Genomic DNA, 18,554 nt, shown 5'->3' on the forward strand with positions numbered 1-18,554 from the left:
GTGTATGGAATGAGCTGCCAGAGGATGTGGTGGAGGCTGCTACAATTGCAACATTTAAAAGGCATATGGATGGGTATATGAATAGGAAGGGTTTGGAGGGATATGGGCCGGGTGCTGGCAGGTGGGACTAGATTGCGTTGGGATATCTGGTCGGCATGGATGGGTTGGACCAAAGGGTCTGTTTCCATGCTGTACATCTCTATGACTCTATGTAACTATAGATAAATAATGTGACAAGAATTTTTAATTGGTGGAGAGATTGAAGACTGAGAATAGGAATAAAGGAAAGTCTCAAAAATTTGGACAACAGATTAAGCAAGCCATTTCCCACTGCTTCTCTGCAAAGGTGATTGATGTTGGTGGTACTTTCCATCAAGAGGGTGCTGCTGCAATTCCAAACAAATGTTCTCAATTAAGCAAAGTTGTGTATGATGTTTAGTGCTGATGTGATGGCAGATACACAATTTGTAAGCATTAACAAGTATCTGATTGAATCTAACATGTTCCACTGTTTGTAATAGGCAGAGTACTGTACACAAATGTTAATGTGAACCATCCACTGTTAGATGTGCATCTGCAATTAGGAAGCCCTTGCTGAAAAATCCTAACCATGCTAAATTTACCCTCGCTACTAATTTAATAAATTATATCTGCTAGAAACAATATACATTTGAATGCAGGCACATGGACTTTAAAAACAAAAGGAATAGGTTCAAACTTTGCACTTTTAAAATAATTATTTAGAAGCATGGGGAACTCATAGTTCTCCACTGCTTTCCGTATGGCAAAGTTTCAAGAAATTTTGTTGTGTTGCCATAGTCTTACCAGACCGTAGGGGCTGATTTCTCATTAGAGAGAAGCAACTGGTAGTAATTTAACCTGAGGGTCACCAGACCTCAAGAAAGGGAAGAGATTGAGAAGTAGAGTCCTTCATGGTAGCCCACTCCACCGAGGATATGCAGGTCATTGGACTCATCCACCGCCAAACCACAACAACGCGACGGTCGGAGGAGGAGCGTCTTATCTTCCGACTGGGAACCCTCCAACCACAGGGGATGAACTTGGACTTCACCAGTTTCTTCATCCACCCTCCCCCCACCTTGTCTCAGCCAAATCCCTCCAGCCCGGCACCGCCTTCCTGACCTGCAGTCTTCTTCTTGACCTCTCCGCCTCCATCCTACTCCGACCTATCACCCTCACCTTGACCTCTTTCCACCTATCACATTTCCAACGCCCCTCCTCCAAGTCCCTCCTCCCTACCTTTTATCTTCTCCTGCTGAACACTCTCTGCTCATTCCTGAAGAAGGGCCTGTGCCCGAAACGTCGAATCTCCTGTTCCCTGGATGCTGCCTGACCTGCTGTGCTGTTCCAGCAATAAAGTTTCAACTTTGATCTCCAGCATCTGCAGACCTCACTTTCTCCTTCATGGTAACCTCAAGTCATGCTATTGGCTTCACACTGCTTTGTAAACCAACCATCCAGACAACTGAGCTAAACTGATTCCCCCAGCCAACTATGGTCCACTTGCCAACCAAATCTTTTCTACAGTCTAAGTTATTGTGAGTGTTTAAAACTTGATATCCTTGCATCCATCATGATGCATGCAGGATGAAAAACTTTGGCTGTATGTCTTTTGTTTCGGTAAAAATAAAGGGAAAGTTCCATTGATAGTAAGATATCTCAGGTGGAGTTTGGGATGGATCAACACTATTAGATCAAGTTAATGTCTTAAATAATGGAATAGATAATTGTGTTATCAAGTTAATTTAGAGGGCTCAATAAGTTATGTGGATGTGCTGAAGATTTTATAAAGCTCCACAAACTAAATGGGCCAGATGTTCAACTGTGGCATTGACAAGCATTTCATTTGTGAAAAAGACTAGGAGAAAGTGAGGACTGCAGATGCTGGAGATCAGAGCTGAAAAATGTGTTGCTGGCAGGTCAGGCAGCATCAAAGGAGCAGGAGAATCGACGTTTCGGGCATAAGCTCTTCTTCAGGAATCGCTTGTTTCACTTGTGGGTAACACAGCTGTGTACATGTGCAATGACTCTGAGGTTGTATGCATAGAAATCAGAAGTACCAAAAGCAGTTTTGAGGAGAGATGTAATCACTGGGAATCCTTTGAAAAGGCAAGAGACTGCAATAACTGGGACTGGTGCCATTATATGCTATTTTTAGAAGGAGTGAATGTTTAATGTGGTTCATAAGACACCAGTGAAATGGGCTGCTTTGCTCTCAATTGTATGGAACATCTTAAATATTATTTGAATCATCAGGCAGGTATAAATGATCCTATCACACTCCTGACATATGCCAAGTTGTTACTGAGCAGAGCTAGGTCATTTAGAGTTGAGTTGCTTGTCACATAATTCCCAGCTTCTGACCTGCTCTTGAAATCACATCATTTAAGCAACTGGTGCAATTAAATTTTTGATCAATGTTAACTCCCAGAACATTAATATGGGTTTTCAGCAACACTAATGTCATTGAATATTAAAGAGAAAAGGCTATTTTTTTCTGCTTGGAGATGATCATTGCCAGGCAGTTCTGTACATGGCACTTGCTACTTTTCATTGTTAACCCAAGTCTGAGTGTTGTTCAGGTGATGCTGCACATGGGCATGGTCTGCTTTGGTATCCAAAGAGTAGCAAACATTGCTGAATACTGCAATTCTCAAAGGATTTCCCCACCTGTGATAGTTTTATTGGGGGGAGAGGTGGTGGGCACTAATTAAGATGTCAAAGATGATTGAAGCTAACTCTGAGAAATTCCAACAGCAATGACTTGGGGCTCAGATGATTAACCTCACGTAACTGCAATCATTTTTGTTTTTGCTGGGTTGGGAGGAGAGTCCAACCAATGGAGAATGTTCCCATCAGTTTTCAAATTAAGATTTGCGTTCAGGTTTCCAGCGAGATTAATAGGCAATGTTATCCAACTTTCCCTAATGTGGGCATATTGCAATTTAATTAGGGCTGTAAAGGGTTACAAGGTAGCTAGGAAGCAACTGAAGAATGGTCTTAGGAGAGCTAGAAGGGGACATGAAAAAGCCTTAGTGGGTAGGATTAAGGAAAACCCTAAGGTATTTTACACTTATGTGAGGAACAAGAGGATGGCCAGAGTGAGGGTAAGTCTGATCAGAGATAGTGGAGGAGGTAGGAGAGGTCCTTAATTAATACTTTCCTTCGATATTCACTCGTGAGAGGGACCTTGTCGTTTGTGAGGACAGCATGAAACAGGTGGATATGTTTGAAGGTTAATGTTAAGAAGGAGGATGTGCTGGAAATTTTGAAAAACATGAGAATAGTTAAGTCTCTGGACCAGATGGAATAGGCCCGAGGTTGCTATGGGAATTGAGGGAAGAGATTGCTGTGTCTTTGGCAATTATCTTTGCATCTTTATTGTCCAGGAGAAAGTGAGGACTGCAGATGCTGGAGATCAGAGCTGAAAATGTGTTGCAGGAAAAGCGCAGCAGGTCAGGCAGCATCCCAGGAACAGGAGAATCAATGTTTCGGGCATAAGCCCTTACTGTCTACTGGAGTACTGCCAGATACTTGGAGGGTGGCAAATGTTATTCCCTTGTTCAAGAAAGGGAATAGCAATAACCCTGGTAATTACAGGCCAGCTAGTCTTACGCTGCTGGTGGGCAAAATATTGGAGAGAATCCTGAGAGACAGGATTTATGAGTACTTGGAAAACCATAGTTTGATTAGAGATAGTTAGCATGGCTTTTTGAAGGGCAGGTCATGCCTCACAAGCCATGTTGAATTCTTTGAAGATGTAACAAAACACATTTGAAGGTAGAGCAGTGGATGTGGTCTATATGGATTTTAGCAAGGCATTTGATAAGGTTTCCCATAGTAGGCTCATTCAGAAAGTAAGGAGGCATGGGATACAGGGAAATCTTTCTGTCTGGATACAGAATTGGCTGGCCCATAGAAGACAGAGCGTGATAATAGATGGAAAGTATTCAGCTTGGAGCTCAGTGACCAGTGGTGTTCTGCTCTTTGTGATTTTTATAAATGACTTGGTGGGTGGGTGGAGTTGTGGATAGTGTGGAGGGCTTTTGTAGGTTGCAACGGGACATTGACAGGATGCAGAACTGGTCTGAGAAGTGGCAGATAGAATTCAACCCAGAAAAGTGTGAAATTTGGAAGATCAAATTTGAATGCAGATTCAGGGTTAAAGGCAGGATTCTTGGTAATGTGGAGGAACAGAGGGATCTTGGGGTCGTGTCCAAAGATTCTTCAAAGTTGCCACTCAAGTTGATAGGGTTGTTAAGAAGGTGTACAGTGTGTTGTTTTTAATTAGCAGGAGAATTGAGTTGAAGAACTGCGACGTTATGCTGCAGCTCTATACAGCCAAGATCAGACCACACTTGGAATATTGTGTTCAGTTCTGGTCACCTTATTATAAGAAGGATGTGGAAGCTTTAGAGAGGGTGCAGAGGAGATTTATCAGGATGCTGCCTGGTCTGGAGGGCACGTCTTATGAAGGAAAGTTGAGGGAGCTCTGGCTTTTCTCATAGGAGCAAAGAAGGATGAGAGGTGACTTGGTAGGGGTGTGCAAGATGATGAGAGGCATAGATGGCCAGATAATTCCCATGGTGGAAATAGCTATCATGAGGGGGCATAATTTTAAGGTGATTGGAAGAAGGTTTAGGGGAGATGTCAGAGGTCAGTTCTTTATACCGAGAGTGGTAAGCAACTCTTGGATTGGTACATGGATAATAGTAAAATGAAGGGTATATAGGTTAGCCTGATCTTAGAGTACGATAAAAGGTCAGCACAACATTGAGGGCCGGGATTGTGTTGTACTATTCTGTGTTCAAATTACAGAGTCATAGAACAAAATCTTTGCTTCAAGAGCATCTTTTACTTTTTTCAGCTTGTTCCTTTAGATCATGAGCGAGCATCTTGAGTTTGGGCAAATAAGGCTGAAAATACAAATGACTATATAAACTCCCCGAGGAACACTTTCAGCAAGAAAACATTTCAAAAGCAATCCTATGAAGTAGTAACTGCTTTGAAAGTTGGGCCTCATGGTTTCCTGGCCTCTTCAAATAACAGGTTTTTATAAATGTTATATTTATTGGCAAAAAGCCTGTAAGATCCTAACTGCAAATGCAATGATAGTAATTTTGACCCACAATTCTCAGAATTATGGATATTTGGGAGTGATTGCCAATAATTTACTCAAACAATCCATATAACATTAAAAATTGTAGGTTGTAGCTGAATGGCCTCCTTCTGCACTATTCTATTCTATCAATTGATTTTCAAGTTTACAATACAGATTTGAAAGCACTCTGCAGCACATGATTTCTATAGGTGTATGTTTTCATTTTATGGATGATTTCAGTTTGCTTTGGCTCATAGACTTATTACAGATGCTGGTTTTGTTAGTGGTTTTAGTGATCACAATGAACTTTGGCTGACTGTGTTTGTATCACTACAAGAAAAATAAGAAATCCTAGCCAATATGTAGACAGTTGCCTGCTTTTACTTGAAGAATACTCCTCTAAAGTCAAGAAAGTACCTCACATGGAATATGTTTTATTTTCCTTAATAAAGTTCTGTAAAGTTGATTGAATCTTGTTGATCGTAACAGTATGTGGTTATCCCCAAAGTGTGGAGAGATTTCAAACCAAAGCATGGAATGTTGTAGACATAAAAAAAATAGTGAAGTTACAGTAGGATGAAATTTATTGGTATTGCTCAGCAAATTTGCATTTGACTTCACGATGTGCATGGGCAAATTAAAATTGATGTATGGTATATTAAAACGAATTAAGATGTTCTTCTCAAAACTTTCAGTATTTTATATGTTTTATTGACTCAGTCATTTTTTTCATTTCAGCTATTGTACTAAGGTGTCTTTTTTTACTTTGAAACTTCACATCAATTTCTTTCTCAATAACATAAGGTGAAACCAGAAACATTTTCCATCAAGAAGGTTTGGAAAAAGCATTGGTGATTCTTTTAGGAATCAATAATGACGCAGTCAAAATAGCTGCTTGTGAAGCTGTGTCAGTTATGTGTTCATCTGAGTCTAGCAAAGAGACTTTCAGAACTGAAGGTAAGTATGCATGATTTAATATCATTCTTCAGTTAAATTTTCATTCCATGAATAGCAAACATTCTAATAGACAACTACATGGCATAAAGTTGAAAATAGATTTCTAATATTTTTTGCAGAAGCTATTGTTCAGATAGTTCCACTACTGACAAGTGACAATGTGGAAATGAGAGAAGCTGCTGCATTAGCTCTAGCAAATTTAACAACTGCTAATTCCAGCAATGCTAGGTAAACATTTATTATTAATGTTATGCTTGCTGTTTGTATCAGTTATTATGTAGTTTTGCTCTGTAAATTTTCTGTTCATTGGAAGTTATCATCAGTGATAACTTTTAGAAAGCATTTGATACAGTGTCACATGGCAAGTTGGTTAGCAAATTAGAAATGTTTGGGATTTCTAACAGCATGGATAAGAATTTGCCTAAAAGATTGGAAACGGAGGATAGATATTGATGGGCGCTTCTCAGATTGGAGATGAATTGAAAGTGGTTTTCCCAGGGGTCACTGTTGGCACCGTTGCATTTTTCTAATTTATATAAACAATTGGGCAAAATCCCTAAATTTGCAAAAGAAACTAAGCTAGGGAGAATAGTGAATTGTGAAGATGAGGCTGAGTGACTTCAAAGAGATATTGACAATTTGCCACAAGCACATACTCCTGATTGATGAATTTCAACAAAGAAGAAACACAGTCGATATAGGCTCAACGGTACAGGAGTACAGGAGCAGAGGGACCTCAGGGTTCACATACATGATTCTCTAAAGATGTCCTGGCAATTTGAAACGGTTAGTAAGAAGGCATAAAGGATCCATGTGTATATAAGAGCAAGGAAGTGATGCTACATCTCTGCAAATGATTGGTCAGACCACATTTGACCTATTGTGTTCACTTCCGGGCACCTTATTTAAGGAAGAATATTAAAACCGTGGAGAGAGATTAATTAGAATGATGCCAGGAATGAAGGTATTTAAATAAAAAGAAAGATGAGAGAGTTTGACCTTATATTCCTTGGAGCAGAGAAGGCTAAGAGGTGACTTTATTGAGCTATTCAAAATCATGAACAATAATGAAATGGTGAAGAAGGACATTCTGTTTTCACTGATTGGTATGTCAGTAATTAGGGGGTTACATTTCAAGATTTCAGCAAAAGAGCTGGGAGTGAGATGAGGAGAAACTTCTTTGCTCAAAGCGTTGTTAGGATTTGGAATGTGTTGCCAGGGAGAGTGGTGGAGGTGGATTCTCTATGAGGTTTCAAAAGAGAGTTGGACATTTATTTTAAAATGATGAATTTAGATGGTTACAGAGATGGGGCTGGGAATGGGACAAACTAGGTACCTCTTTTATCAGCCTGGTACCGACATGATGAGTTGAGTTGCCTTATTCTGTACTGTAAAATCAATGATTCAATGTCTCTAGAAGTCATTGAACCATTACCCATCTTATACTATCAAAGCTTGTAAATGTCAGTGCACAAATATTTAATATATTTGAAATTCTTTTATCTGTAGTTATATATTAAAGGAGATTTAAAGGACATACACATTTTTGTTTTAAATTGCACATCATAATTTCAATGCCACAGTGTTAGCATGAATCACTGTGAAGTCAGTTATATTAGGATAAGATACAAAGGAATGAATGCTGTAAACTGGTAGAGTTTACAAAAGTAGAATTTTAATGAGAGGTGGGGATAAGAATTTGGGCCAGATCTACTGAGGTTCTACTCTGAATTTGAAGTGTCATGTGAATTCCAGTGATGGAAAGACACATTGTCCGCCTGTCTCCACATCAGAGTTTCTGAGCCACTCTCCAAATTTTGCTTATTTTCCTCATTTTAAGTTGTGATTGGGAGTTTTGTGGATTTGTGAAACCCTGGATCTTGCTTAGACATCAAAAATCTATCCCGATGGTGGACAGTTATGTTTAACTCAACATTCTGTGGCTGCTTTAAGAAGTTAAAAATAAATGACAATCTTATTTCCTCTTTGACTAGCAGAATGGTTATGGGGTACACTGCCATCTGCTGGTAGACTAGCAAAACTACCTTCGTGCCTTTATAGAAAAAGACACCTGCCTTAAATTCATAACCTTACCCATGCAATTTGACATATGATTTATGGCTTTATGTCACAAACACACACATAGATATCTTGCTGTGCTGCACTTGTGTTAGCATAGCAGACTTCCAAACTTTCAGTTTGTAAAGATCTATCTAGACCAGACTAACAAAAGGCCTCATCCCAACTGCAGAATAGCATTTTCCATTACATTAATATGAATTCCTCCGTTTATGACTCCAGATGTCTTTATCTTTATATTATGAACACGTTGTATTTTTAGGCTATGTCCATGCAGTGCAAGGTTTGAAGTCCCCAAACTCAGTCAACAGTTTAAATTTAAACTTTGATTCCAAAAGTGAAAGGAAAATGTGAACTATTTCACCTGTAAACAATTTTGATTATGTACTTCATACTATTTAAAAATGTAAGAATCCTGTGCATGGGTTGAGATTTCAGGTCAAGACACAGAATTGCTGTGCAATTCAAAGAGTAAGAAAACAGATGAAGAGTGATTTATGTATGAACATAATTAGGCTATTCAGCACCTTGAACTTGATCCAACACTGAGTTAGATTGTGACTGATTAATACCTTCGCTGAAATCTTTTGTTTTTGAGCTTAAGTGTTGCTTTGAGCTTAAAAGGGGGGTGGTTCTTGCACTCACAGGTGGGTTGGCCTGCGTGATGAAGGTATATAATTATTATTTTTGGATTTTGGATTCTCAAGTTGAGGTAAATAGTTTTTGGTTTTGGTTCTCCCCGTGTCTGCGTGGGTTTCCTCTGGGTGTTCCGGTTTCCCCCCACAGTCCAGGTGAAGGTTAGGTGTGCAGGTTAGGTGAATTAGCCATGCTAAATTGCCTGTCGTGTTAGGTGAAGGGGTAAATATAGGGAAATGGGTCTGGGTGGGTTGCTCTTTGGAGGGTCGGTGTGGACTTGTTGGGCCGAAGGGCCTGTTTCCACACTGTAAGTAATCTAATCTAACTGTTTGATTCTTTCAAAACACCAGAGGCCACGGTGTAGAAGGGGGAAAAAGCCAAGGATTCCTTGACTACTATTGGATAGATAAAAATAGAATGTGGAGAGTGTGCACCCAGCTGGAAGTCCTTGGAGGAAGATGGTATAGTCAACCAGGTCAAAAATCTTTCGATAGATTGGAATGAATGAGGAGGGAAAATTTAGTTTTGCTATAATCGCATCGGATGTCATACTTTTATACCCTTTAGTATTTAAGAAGAAAGCATATGTGCAGTAGTTTGAAAGGATGAAATGGTCAAAGGTTTTTTTTGAGGAAGCATGAGATTACACCAGATTTAAAGGAAGGGAAGCAATACGTCAAAGGACAAAAATGCTAACAACATGACCGAATATGGCAATCAGAAAGGGAACTTGTTCTGTCGACACTTCAGTGTCAGTGGAGCAGGAAGTGGACTTCATGGGCATGACTTTGGAGAGTGCATAGCAGACGGGAGAGGGAAAATGATACAAATTCAGGTTTGATCAAGGATGAGCTTTAGAGGAAACTTGTCTGTCAGTGGAGCAGGAAGTGGACTTCATTGGCATGACTTTGGAGAGTGCATAGCAGACGGGAGAGGGAAAATGATCAAATTCAGGTTTGATCAAGGATGAGCTTTAGAGGAAACTTGTCTTAGCAGGCAGGCAGATCAGAAAAAATGTATGAAGAGTTTTTTAAAAATTCTTACTAATTTTAAGAAGAGCTGCTTGCTTCTAATATTTATTTCAATTTAAACAGTGCTGTATTCGATGCTGAAGGCGTGGAACCATTGGTGAAATTGCTGACTGAGCCCGTGGATGGCATTGTTGTCAATGCTGCTGCTACAATTACTAATCTAGCCTTACAGGAACCGATACGTGCAAGTATTCAGAATTGTGGGGCTATGACTGCCATTGTGGAACCATTGAAGTCTACTAACACGTTGGTTCAGAGCAAGGCTGCACTACTTGTGGCATCCTTAGCTTGTGATGTAAATGGAAGAACAGAGGTAGGAATTAATTCAAAGCTGTGAAAACAAAGTCGTGATATTATTAGAATGTTAAATATAATTATAAAGATTTTTTAAAAACGTAATATTTTGAACTATTTTTAAGAAATTCCAAATGTATAAGTGTATTTCAAACTCCATAAAAATATAGTAGGTCTACCTCTATAATTCTCAGTATTATATGTCTCTCAGTTAAGGAAATGCAGAAAAATAATTCCTTCTCATAGGCAAAAAATCTAAGCAGAAAGCCAGAATAGATGCATAATGTTTTTGAAACATGGCCATTAGTGGATATATCTTGAGGCAAATGCCCAGAGCAAAGGTTTTCCCAAGATGATAGAATGATTAACCTATAGAAGGGGGACATTCCACCTATCCTGCCCATGCTGACACAAAGACACTCAGATGCCTTTTCTAATCCCATCTTCCTGCGCATGGTCCATAGCCCAGCAGCTTACAGCACCTAAGATTCAGATTCAGGTACTTTTTGAAAGAGTTTCAGGTCTCTGCTTCCACCACCAAATAAGGCAGTGAATTCCAGACATCCACCACCCTTTGTGTAAAAATGCTTTTCCTCATATTCTTCGAATCCTTCTAGCACTTAGCTTGAATCTACAGCTGCAGGTTTTTGAACTCTCTGGGAAACAGATTCTTCCTGTCTACTCCATCCTTCACAATGTTGTAGACTGCAATCGTTTCACTCCTCAGCCTTCTATGTTCCAAGGAAAACAAACCCAACCTCTCCAATCTCTCATAGCTAAAGATCTCTAGCCCTGGTAGCATTCTAGGAAATCTCTGCATTTTCACCAGAGCAATTATATCCTTCCAGTGATGTGGTAACCAGAACTGTATACAATGCTCCAGTTGTGGCCTCAGCACTGTCTTATTCAATTCATAATTATACCCTGTTTTTGTGTTCTGTACCACTGCCAATGAAGGAGAGCATCCCATATGCCTTCTTTACCACCTTATCTATCTGTACTGCTACCTTTACAGACCTGTACGCCAAGATCTCTGACTTCATTTACTGTTGTATTTGAGCCGGAACCTACTATTCTCAAGGCAAAAGTAGATAAAGGACTTCTTAGATCCCATAGTGTTCAGGAACATGTGGGCTAGATGGATTAGTTATAGAAAATGCAGGGTTATGGAGATAGGGTTCGGAACTAGGTCTGGATGAGATGCTTTTCAGAGGGTCGATGCGGACTCCTTGGGCTGAGTAGTCTCTTTCCATACTATAGGGATTCTATAATTCTTAGCATTGAAACAAAGTCTGGATGACTCTAAAAGCCATGGGCCACACATGTGCTGAAACAATGACAGGTAGTAGAAGTGTTCACATCAATATGGCTATTAACTGCATTATTTCTGATGTTGCAGCCAAGAGCAGAGATATTCCTGGAGCTTCTTCCCTGCAGTTATCAGACTTTTGAATGGGCTCTCAGATGTTAATTTTGATCTCTCTCTCTCTCTCTCTCTCTCTGCACCTTCTCTGCAGCTTTATTCTGTACTCTATTCTGCTATTCTTTTGCACTATGATCTGCCAGTAAAGTACACAAAACAACTCCTTTCACTGTATCTCGGTATATGTGACAACAATGAATCAAGCTCAAACTCAAATGCAGGTTGAAGCTATAAGTATAAGTATTTGTGGTGCCATGGCCTAAAAATAAATATTTGTGGCATCAAGGCTATGAATAATCTTACTAGGGCCTGATCATGCCTTTCTAAGGCTGCAACCAGGTCTGTGGTGGGGAGTGAGTGGCAGGTGGGAGTAAGAGGTGATTGGTGACTAAAGATGAGGTGGATTGAATGAGGCAGTTGAAACATTCCAGGCACCAGGGCCAGGATAAAAATGGATTGTTGATTCTAGCACAGGTATCCAAGGGCTAACTCGGAGAGGGTGAACATACATAAAATTGAAACTGAAGTCGAGATCCTATGATATCTATGATCAGGGATGGCTTTTTAATAAGGTGTCAGGCTAGAAAAGGTATTCCTGGTGAAGGGTTGAACTCCTTTGCAGAGTTTTATTCAGGTTCAGAGCTGTACACTGGATGTAACAGGAATGGGTGATTCAATCTCAAATAATGAGTTAAAATGTATTAAATAATTAGTAAACAATTATACACAATTATTCTTGTACAAATGGAAACTCCAATTAATCTATTCGAGGCAGCTCATCAAAATGGTAAAAACAACCCTAAGCAGGTCCCTAAAATGGGCTGGTTCCCTTGACAAGTACATCACCAGAACTCCAAATTACCTTATGGGAAGGTTGTTTCTCCAGTCAGTCGCTCTGTTGCCATCCCTTCCTCTGTGACCTGAAATACTTGACTTATACATGATGGTTGCAGTCCTAAATATTGGATGCTGTGCCATCCTTGAGTCCAATTTCTGATTCCATTTCAGCCTTCCAAGGCCTCCACCCAGAATTTCTCAAGACAGACATTTGAAAAAAATGAGCCCATATAAATTCTTATCATGGACATTGTAAGGCTCTCAGATCCCACAGAATTCAGGCTATTTACACATCTTTTTGATTGAGTTTTCACTTCCTGTCCACAATTAAACTCCATCTCTGACTCCACACCATAGCTGGCAATCCTAATACCAGATTATTCATTGTCCTGGCTTGTAGTTCAAGAATCATCAAATACAGTAAGTTAAAAATCACACAACACCAGGATATAGTCTCGCAGGTTTATTTGGAAGCATTAACTTTTGGAGCGCTGGTCCTTTATCAGGTGGTTGTGGATCTTTTAGAATGACCATGTTGGTTTCAGTTCTTTCATATTAAATTCCAGAACTTTTTTTTAAAAGTTACATTCTCAAGTGGATTTTAACAATAGGTGCCATGTCAACTCAGATTGAAGGTGTGAGGTGCCCTGTGTGAGGCATGCACAGGGCATTCTAAAAGCTGAGAGACTTAACAAACAATCCAGGTCTTTTTCAATATATAAAAATGTATCACATTGTAAACTTTTGCTATAGATTCTGTGCCTTATGGTCTTATACCCCACAACCACCTGATGAAAGAACAGCACTCCGAAAGATAGTGTGTCCAAATAAATCTATTGGACTATAACCTGGTGTTACATGATTTTTAACTTTGTATACCCCAGTCTAACACCGGCACTTCCAAATTACAAATACAGTAAGTACACTTCCCCTATTAGATGAAAGGAAAACAATTTATTTTTGTAAATCCAGCTTGAAGAAAGAAAATAGGAGTTCAGACAATACAGTAACTGCTAGTCTTGGGTAGGGATGGGGGAAGGATGTATCAAGTCCACAGTTAATAATGTAATGGATTAGTAGTTCAATAATAGAAAGTTTAACGGGGAGATTAAAAACATTTTCACCCAGAGAATGGTATGAGTCTGAAATTCATTGCCTGAAAGAAAAGTAGAAGCAAAAATGTTCAGCTACCAAATAATAGATGACTGGATATGTGTCTCAAATGCTGTAAGCTGCAGGGTCACAAACTAAAAATTGGGGGAAAAATGGTTAGACGAGGTGACTTGCTGTCACTGACATAATGATCCTAGTAGTCTCTTTCTGTGCTGCAAGCTTCCTATAATCCTAGTTTCAATGTCTGTAAAGCAACTTTTAAAATTAGTACAGGTTCTCTTAAGATGAAGTGTAAAGCAGAAATAAAATATAAAGATATAAAATAACAAAATTTAGAAATTGCATGATAGGCCTATACTGGAACTTGACTCATACACACAACTATGCGAGAGACAAGGAATAATGACTTTGTTAAATCCAAAAGATGTAGTAACTAGAGTTAATAATTACATTCAAGCAAGCTTAGGACAGAGATCCTAATAGGCGGAAAGTACTATCAGTCAGAAAGTTAGACCTAGGGACCTGACTGAAATTAAACTCTGGATACAGTTTAATTCGATCTATTTTTGGCGTTGGCCATCTTTATCGTAAGTTCATAATTTGATGGCATTTTAAAACTATGTTTGTATGCAAGTCCATTATAAATTGGTAGCTTTTTAACCAGTCTCTAGTTGAGGGGAAAATTAGAGGATGCAGTATTTTCTAAAAGCATTACATATGGTTCAGTTCTTGTGAACCTTTACTTTGATTTTATTGAGTTTTGGTTATGGATATTTCTTTGGTTTGCACCAAAAGGAGCACAAAATTGTTAGTGAATTCTCAGATTGTATTCTGTTTGGTTGGTAAATTTGTGCATTTAGCTAACGAGTTGCAATTTATTGCATATGAAATTTGAGAAAACTAAATATCAAACTAAAGAGGAAGTGAACAAAAAAGTGTGGTGGGAAGTCACAAAAATAAAATTAACTCTCATGGTTAAGTCTGTGATTTGTGGCAAAAACTAAGTTTGAAATGAAAAGCTCCTGAAGCTGACAGTTTTGGAGATCAAACAAATAATATTGTGTTGAATCTTATGATTTATTGGTTGAGACAAAGTTACATTGAGATTTTTGGAGACATTTCCACTGCAAAGCCTACCCCATCCCTATGGTTTTCATCACTTCTGATTCTAGCCCCAACCTACCTTGTGCAATTCCCAAAACGACTCACTACTCAGTGGATATCTGCTGAAAGTATTGTATACCCAATATCTGTGCCATATTTAAAAAGCTGCTGAGCACCCTGACCAGCACTGACATTCTGAAGCTGTCCTGTTCAGTCAAGGACATATTCTGAACACATCGAAGAAGGGGAAGAAGGTTTCGTGATTCTCCAACATGAACCTGGAGCTCCTGGTCAAGGTGAGGTCAGCCATCCTTTTCCTGGAAGACCAGCAGAGGAGGCCACATTACCAGCCTGTTACAAGGTCACCATGTAGGTTAGTGCTGTCTCCAGGGTATGAAGGAATAGCCAACAGTGTTCTAAGAAAGTCAGTGATCTCCGCTTTGCCAGGGTTAGTGCCACCTCACACTAACTATGTGCTGCTGCTGCTGCACAACCGTCTTTGACTCAGGTTGTTGCTCTGATACTCGTAATATTGCTGCAACATCTTACTTTATTAGCTCTCAACCCTCCCCCTCCCCCTAACCTCCTATACCATTAAACCTTCTTGACCTCTGCAGTGTCTCCTTACTACATTGGAACATCTCTATCACCTTTTGCCCACCTGCATTAGGACTAACAGCTAAGCTACCCACTGTCATCTCACTGAATCCTCCCTTTCCTTCATTACAGGAGAAATCAGCCCAAAACAGGGCAGAGAGACCCCATATGGGTCAAGGGGTGCCAGACATTAGGATCCTCACCTCGTATAAATGGAGAATCTGACTCTTGCAGGAGAAAACCAGAACTGCTCTGGGAAAATCAGGAATGCCAAGAAATCATGTCCCAGCAACCGAGAAAGTAGCGCTCTGCATTCCACTACAATTCTCACATTAACCTCGCTGTCATCCATTGCATATCGCTTCTAACCACTGGCCACATGCCTTCTCTTTAGTGGCATATGAAAGTTATACGAAGAAAGAACAAGAGTAGGTGTCTTGGCCCTTTAATCCTGCTCTACCATTCAATAAGGTCATGGCTGATCTGATTTTAACCTCAACTCCATATTCCTGCATATCCCTGATAACCTTTCATCCCCTTCGTTATTAACCTATCTGCCTCTGCCTTAAAAAAATTCAACACTCTACATCCATGACCTTTTGAGAAAGGGAATTGTATTTATAAATTTGTTCAATTCAGTTTCTGGTCAATGTATGGTGATAGTGGGGTATTCCATGATGGTAATACCATTGAATGTCAAAGGATGATAGTTATATTGTCTCTTATTGTCTGGCATTGTCATGAATTTTACTTGCATGTTTCAGCCCATATCTTGTTCAGGTCTGTCCAGTAGCACCTCATCAAATGCCTTCTAGATATTGAAGTACAATATGGTTCCCCACTATCCATTGCACAAGCTCCTTTTTAAAGAATTCCAATAAATTAGATAGAGATGAGTTTCCTTTCACAAAACTGAATTGGCTCAGCCTGATTACCTTAGAAATAACCAACTGTCCTGTTATTGCATCTTTAATAATAGCTTTTTAACCATTTCCTGATGACAGATGTTAAACTAACTGGTGTATAGTTTCCTGCTTTCTGCCCTCCCTCTCATTTTGAATAAACAAGTCGCATTAAGTATTTCCCCAGTCTAAAGAAACCTTCAAATGAGTTTTGGAAAATTAAGTCAAAAATCACACGACTCCGGGTTATAGTCCAATGGGTTTATTTGAAACTGCAAGATTTCGGTGACCCTCTCCTTCCTTAGGCAACTAGTGAGAGAGAATCATGTAAATGATCAAAGGCTCATACAACTTATGCAAATATATTGAACAAACCTAGTTGGTTACTAAGTCTTTAATCAGTAAGCATAGGTATGCAAGTTTTGATTGATTAATATAGAAGTCCCAGTATTTCTTTCGAGTCACTGCCCCAAGATAACTTATCAGTATAAAGGTGATATCTCAGAAGTGCATTTAAGGTGTGAAGCCTTGTTTTGAGTCTGTTTGTGTCTCAACCTGGAGTCAGACTGGTTTTATTTCCAAAATAGGAATTTATAAAATGCCACATTGACTATCTACAAATAGTATGTTTTTTGAACAAAATAGAATGTATCTGCAAATCCAAATTCACCCCACAGATTAATATATGTGTGCCTTACCTGCTGGTTTGTTTTTAGATCTGTATTCGCTGTGTTATCTCCTACACTGATTCCTTGCTCTGTTGCCTTTGTCTTCGTTTATCACAACTTCCCAAGTTTGGATCTTTGCCCCCACTATTTTGTTAAAGTCTGCTCCACTTTCCTAGTTGTGCAGTTCACAAGGAGACCACACTGGGTGCAACGGATGAAGTAGATGACATTGGTAGAGATGCAGGTGAATTTCTGACGGTTCTGGAAGCATCTCCTGAGGCCTTGGATGGAGGTGAGGGGAGTGGTGTAGATACAGGTTTTAGTACTTCCTACAGTGGCAGAGAAAGGTGCCTGGAGTGGGGTGTGGGTTGGTAGAGTGTGTGGACCTGGCGAGGGAGAGGGATCTTTTCGGAATGCTGATAGGGGTGGGGAGGAAAATATATCTCTGGTAGTGAGGTCCGTTTGGAGGTAGTGGATAATGCGTTGAATGCGGAGCTTGGTGGGGTGGAAGGTGAGGACCAGGGTGAGTTCTGTCCTTGTTGTGTTGGGAGGGGTGGGATTCAAGGGCGGTGGTGTGTGAAGTGGAGGAGATCTGCTGAAGTGCATTGTCAACCAGGTGGGAAGGGAAGTTGCAATCATGGAAGAAGGAGGTCATCTAGAACTTTCTGAGATGGTATAGGTCATCCTGGGAACAGATGCGGCAGAGGCGGAGGAATTGGGAATAAGAGGTGGTGTTTTTACAGAAGGTAGGGTGGGAGGAGTTGTAGTCTAGGTAGCTGTGGGAATCGGTGGGCTTGTAGCCTTGTAGAGAAAGGAAGAGAACTTCTTCAAGGGAAACATCCTTGGAAGAGGCTTCACAGTAAGGTTATAATCCAGTTGTCTCTGCATCATCCTGAATGTCATTGTGATTGTCTGTGGCTATGGTGTTATGACCCATACTATGTTCAATGGATGGATTTCTGCACTGAGAGCCTGCTGCATCTGGAAGCAAGAGTAAAAAGGTGTATACAGGGTTATGGATGTTGCTGGCACCTTTGGCCTTCCCATACAACATCCCCATTCTTTCCTGCCCTTCTCTGGCCAAAAGTGTTGGTGTGAGTGAGATGATCAGTGATGTCTGTGGCAGGGAGACGCAACACAGTGTATCAAATTTTGCCCTGCATATCTCGGTCTTGTGCAGTACATAGATTGTAGAATCCCTACGGTGTGGAAGCAGGCCTTTCGGCTCATAGAGTCGACACTGACCCTCCAAAGAGCTTCCCTCTCTATCCCTGTAATTCTGCATTTCCCATGACTAACCTATACATCCCTGGACACCATGGACAATTTAGGACAGCCAATCCACCTAACCTGGACGTTTCAGCTGTGAGAAGATACCGGAGCATCTGGAGGAAACCTATACAGACATTGGAAGAATGTGCAAACTGTACCCAGACAGTCGCCTGAGGGTGGAATTGAATCCAGGTCCCCCAATGTGAGGCAACAGTACTAACCACTGAGCTACTGTGTCACCTGTGTCTATGTGCAATGTTGTTTCCCCTTTAATAGCCCTAACATTGATGGGTCCCTCACAGGTGGAGTCACTTACCCCATGCATATCAACTGTGATCACAACCTTTTTCTTCTCCACTGCACAATCCCAATTTCCAGCAGGGTAAAAAGTGACTGTGAGTGCATCTCAGACAATGGCTTGCTGTCTCTGCCCTAACCTGTTGGTGAGACCTCAAACATTGCCTTCCTGATAGCCCTTCCCAGTTTTCCCATAGACTCTGTGAGTAGTGTCATAGAGTC

The 18,554-nt window shown here is 40.2% G+C and overlaps 1 protein-coding gene across 6 annotated transcripts in view; it reads left to right on the forward strand.

Annotated features, from left to right (window-relative positions):
- armc3 (armadillo repeat containing 3) overlaps positions 1-18,554 on the forward strand; it is a 201,039-nt gene that overhangs the window by 106,115 nt on the left and 76,370 nt on the right. For all 6 annotated transcript variants that reach the window (XM_043690445.1, XM_043690444.1, XM_043690441.1 and 3 more), the window contains exons 10-12: positions 5,927-6,079; positions 6,199-6,307; positions 9,889-10,138. In XM_043690445.1, the coding sequence (XP_043546380.1) occupies positions 5,927-6,079; positions 6,199-6,307; positions 9,889-10,138 (512 nt within the window). The remainder of the gene's footprint in view (positions 1-5,926; positions 6,080-6,198; positions 6,308-9,888; positions 10,139-18,554) is intronic.

The sequence above is a fragment of the Chiloscyllium plagiosum genome, chromosome 5 (genome assembly GCF_004010195.1).
Source record: "Chiloscyllium plagiosum isolate BGI_BamShark_2017 chromosome 5, ASM401019v2, whole genome shotgun sequence".
Taxonomy (NCBI): Eukaryota; Metazoa; Chordata; class Chondrichthyes; order Orectolobiformes; family Hemiscylliidae; genus Chiloscyllium; species Chiloscyllium plagiosum.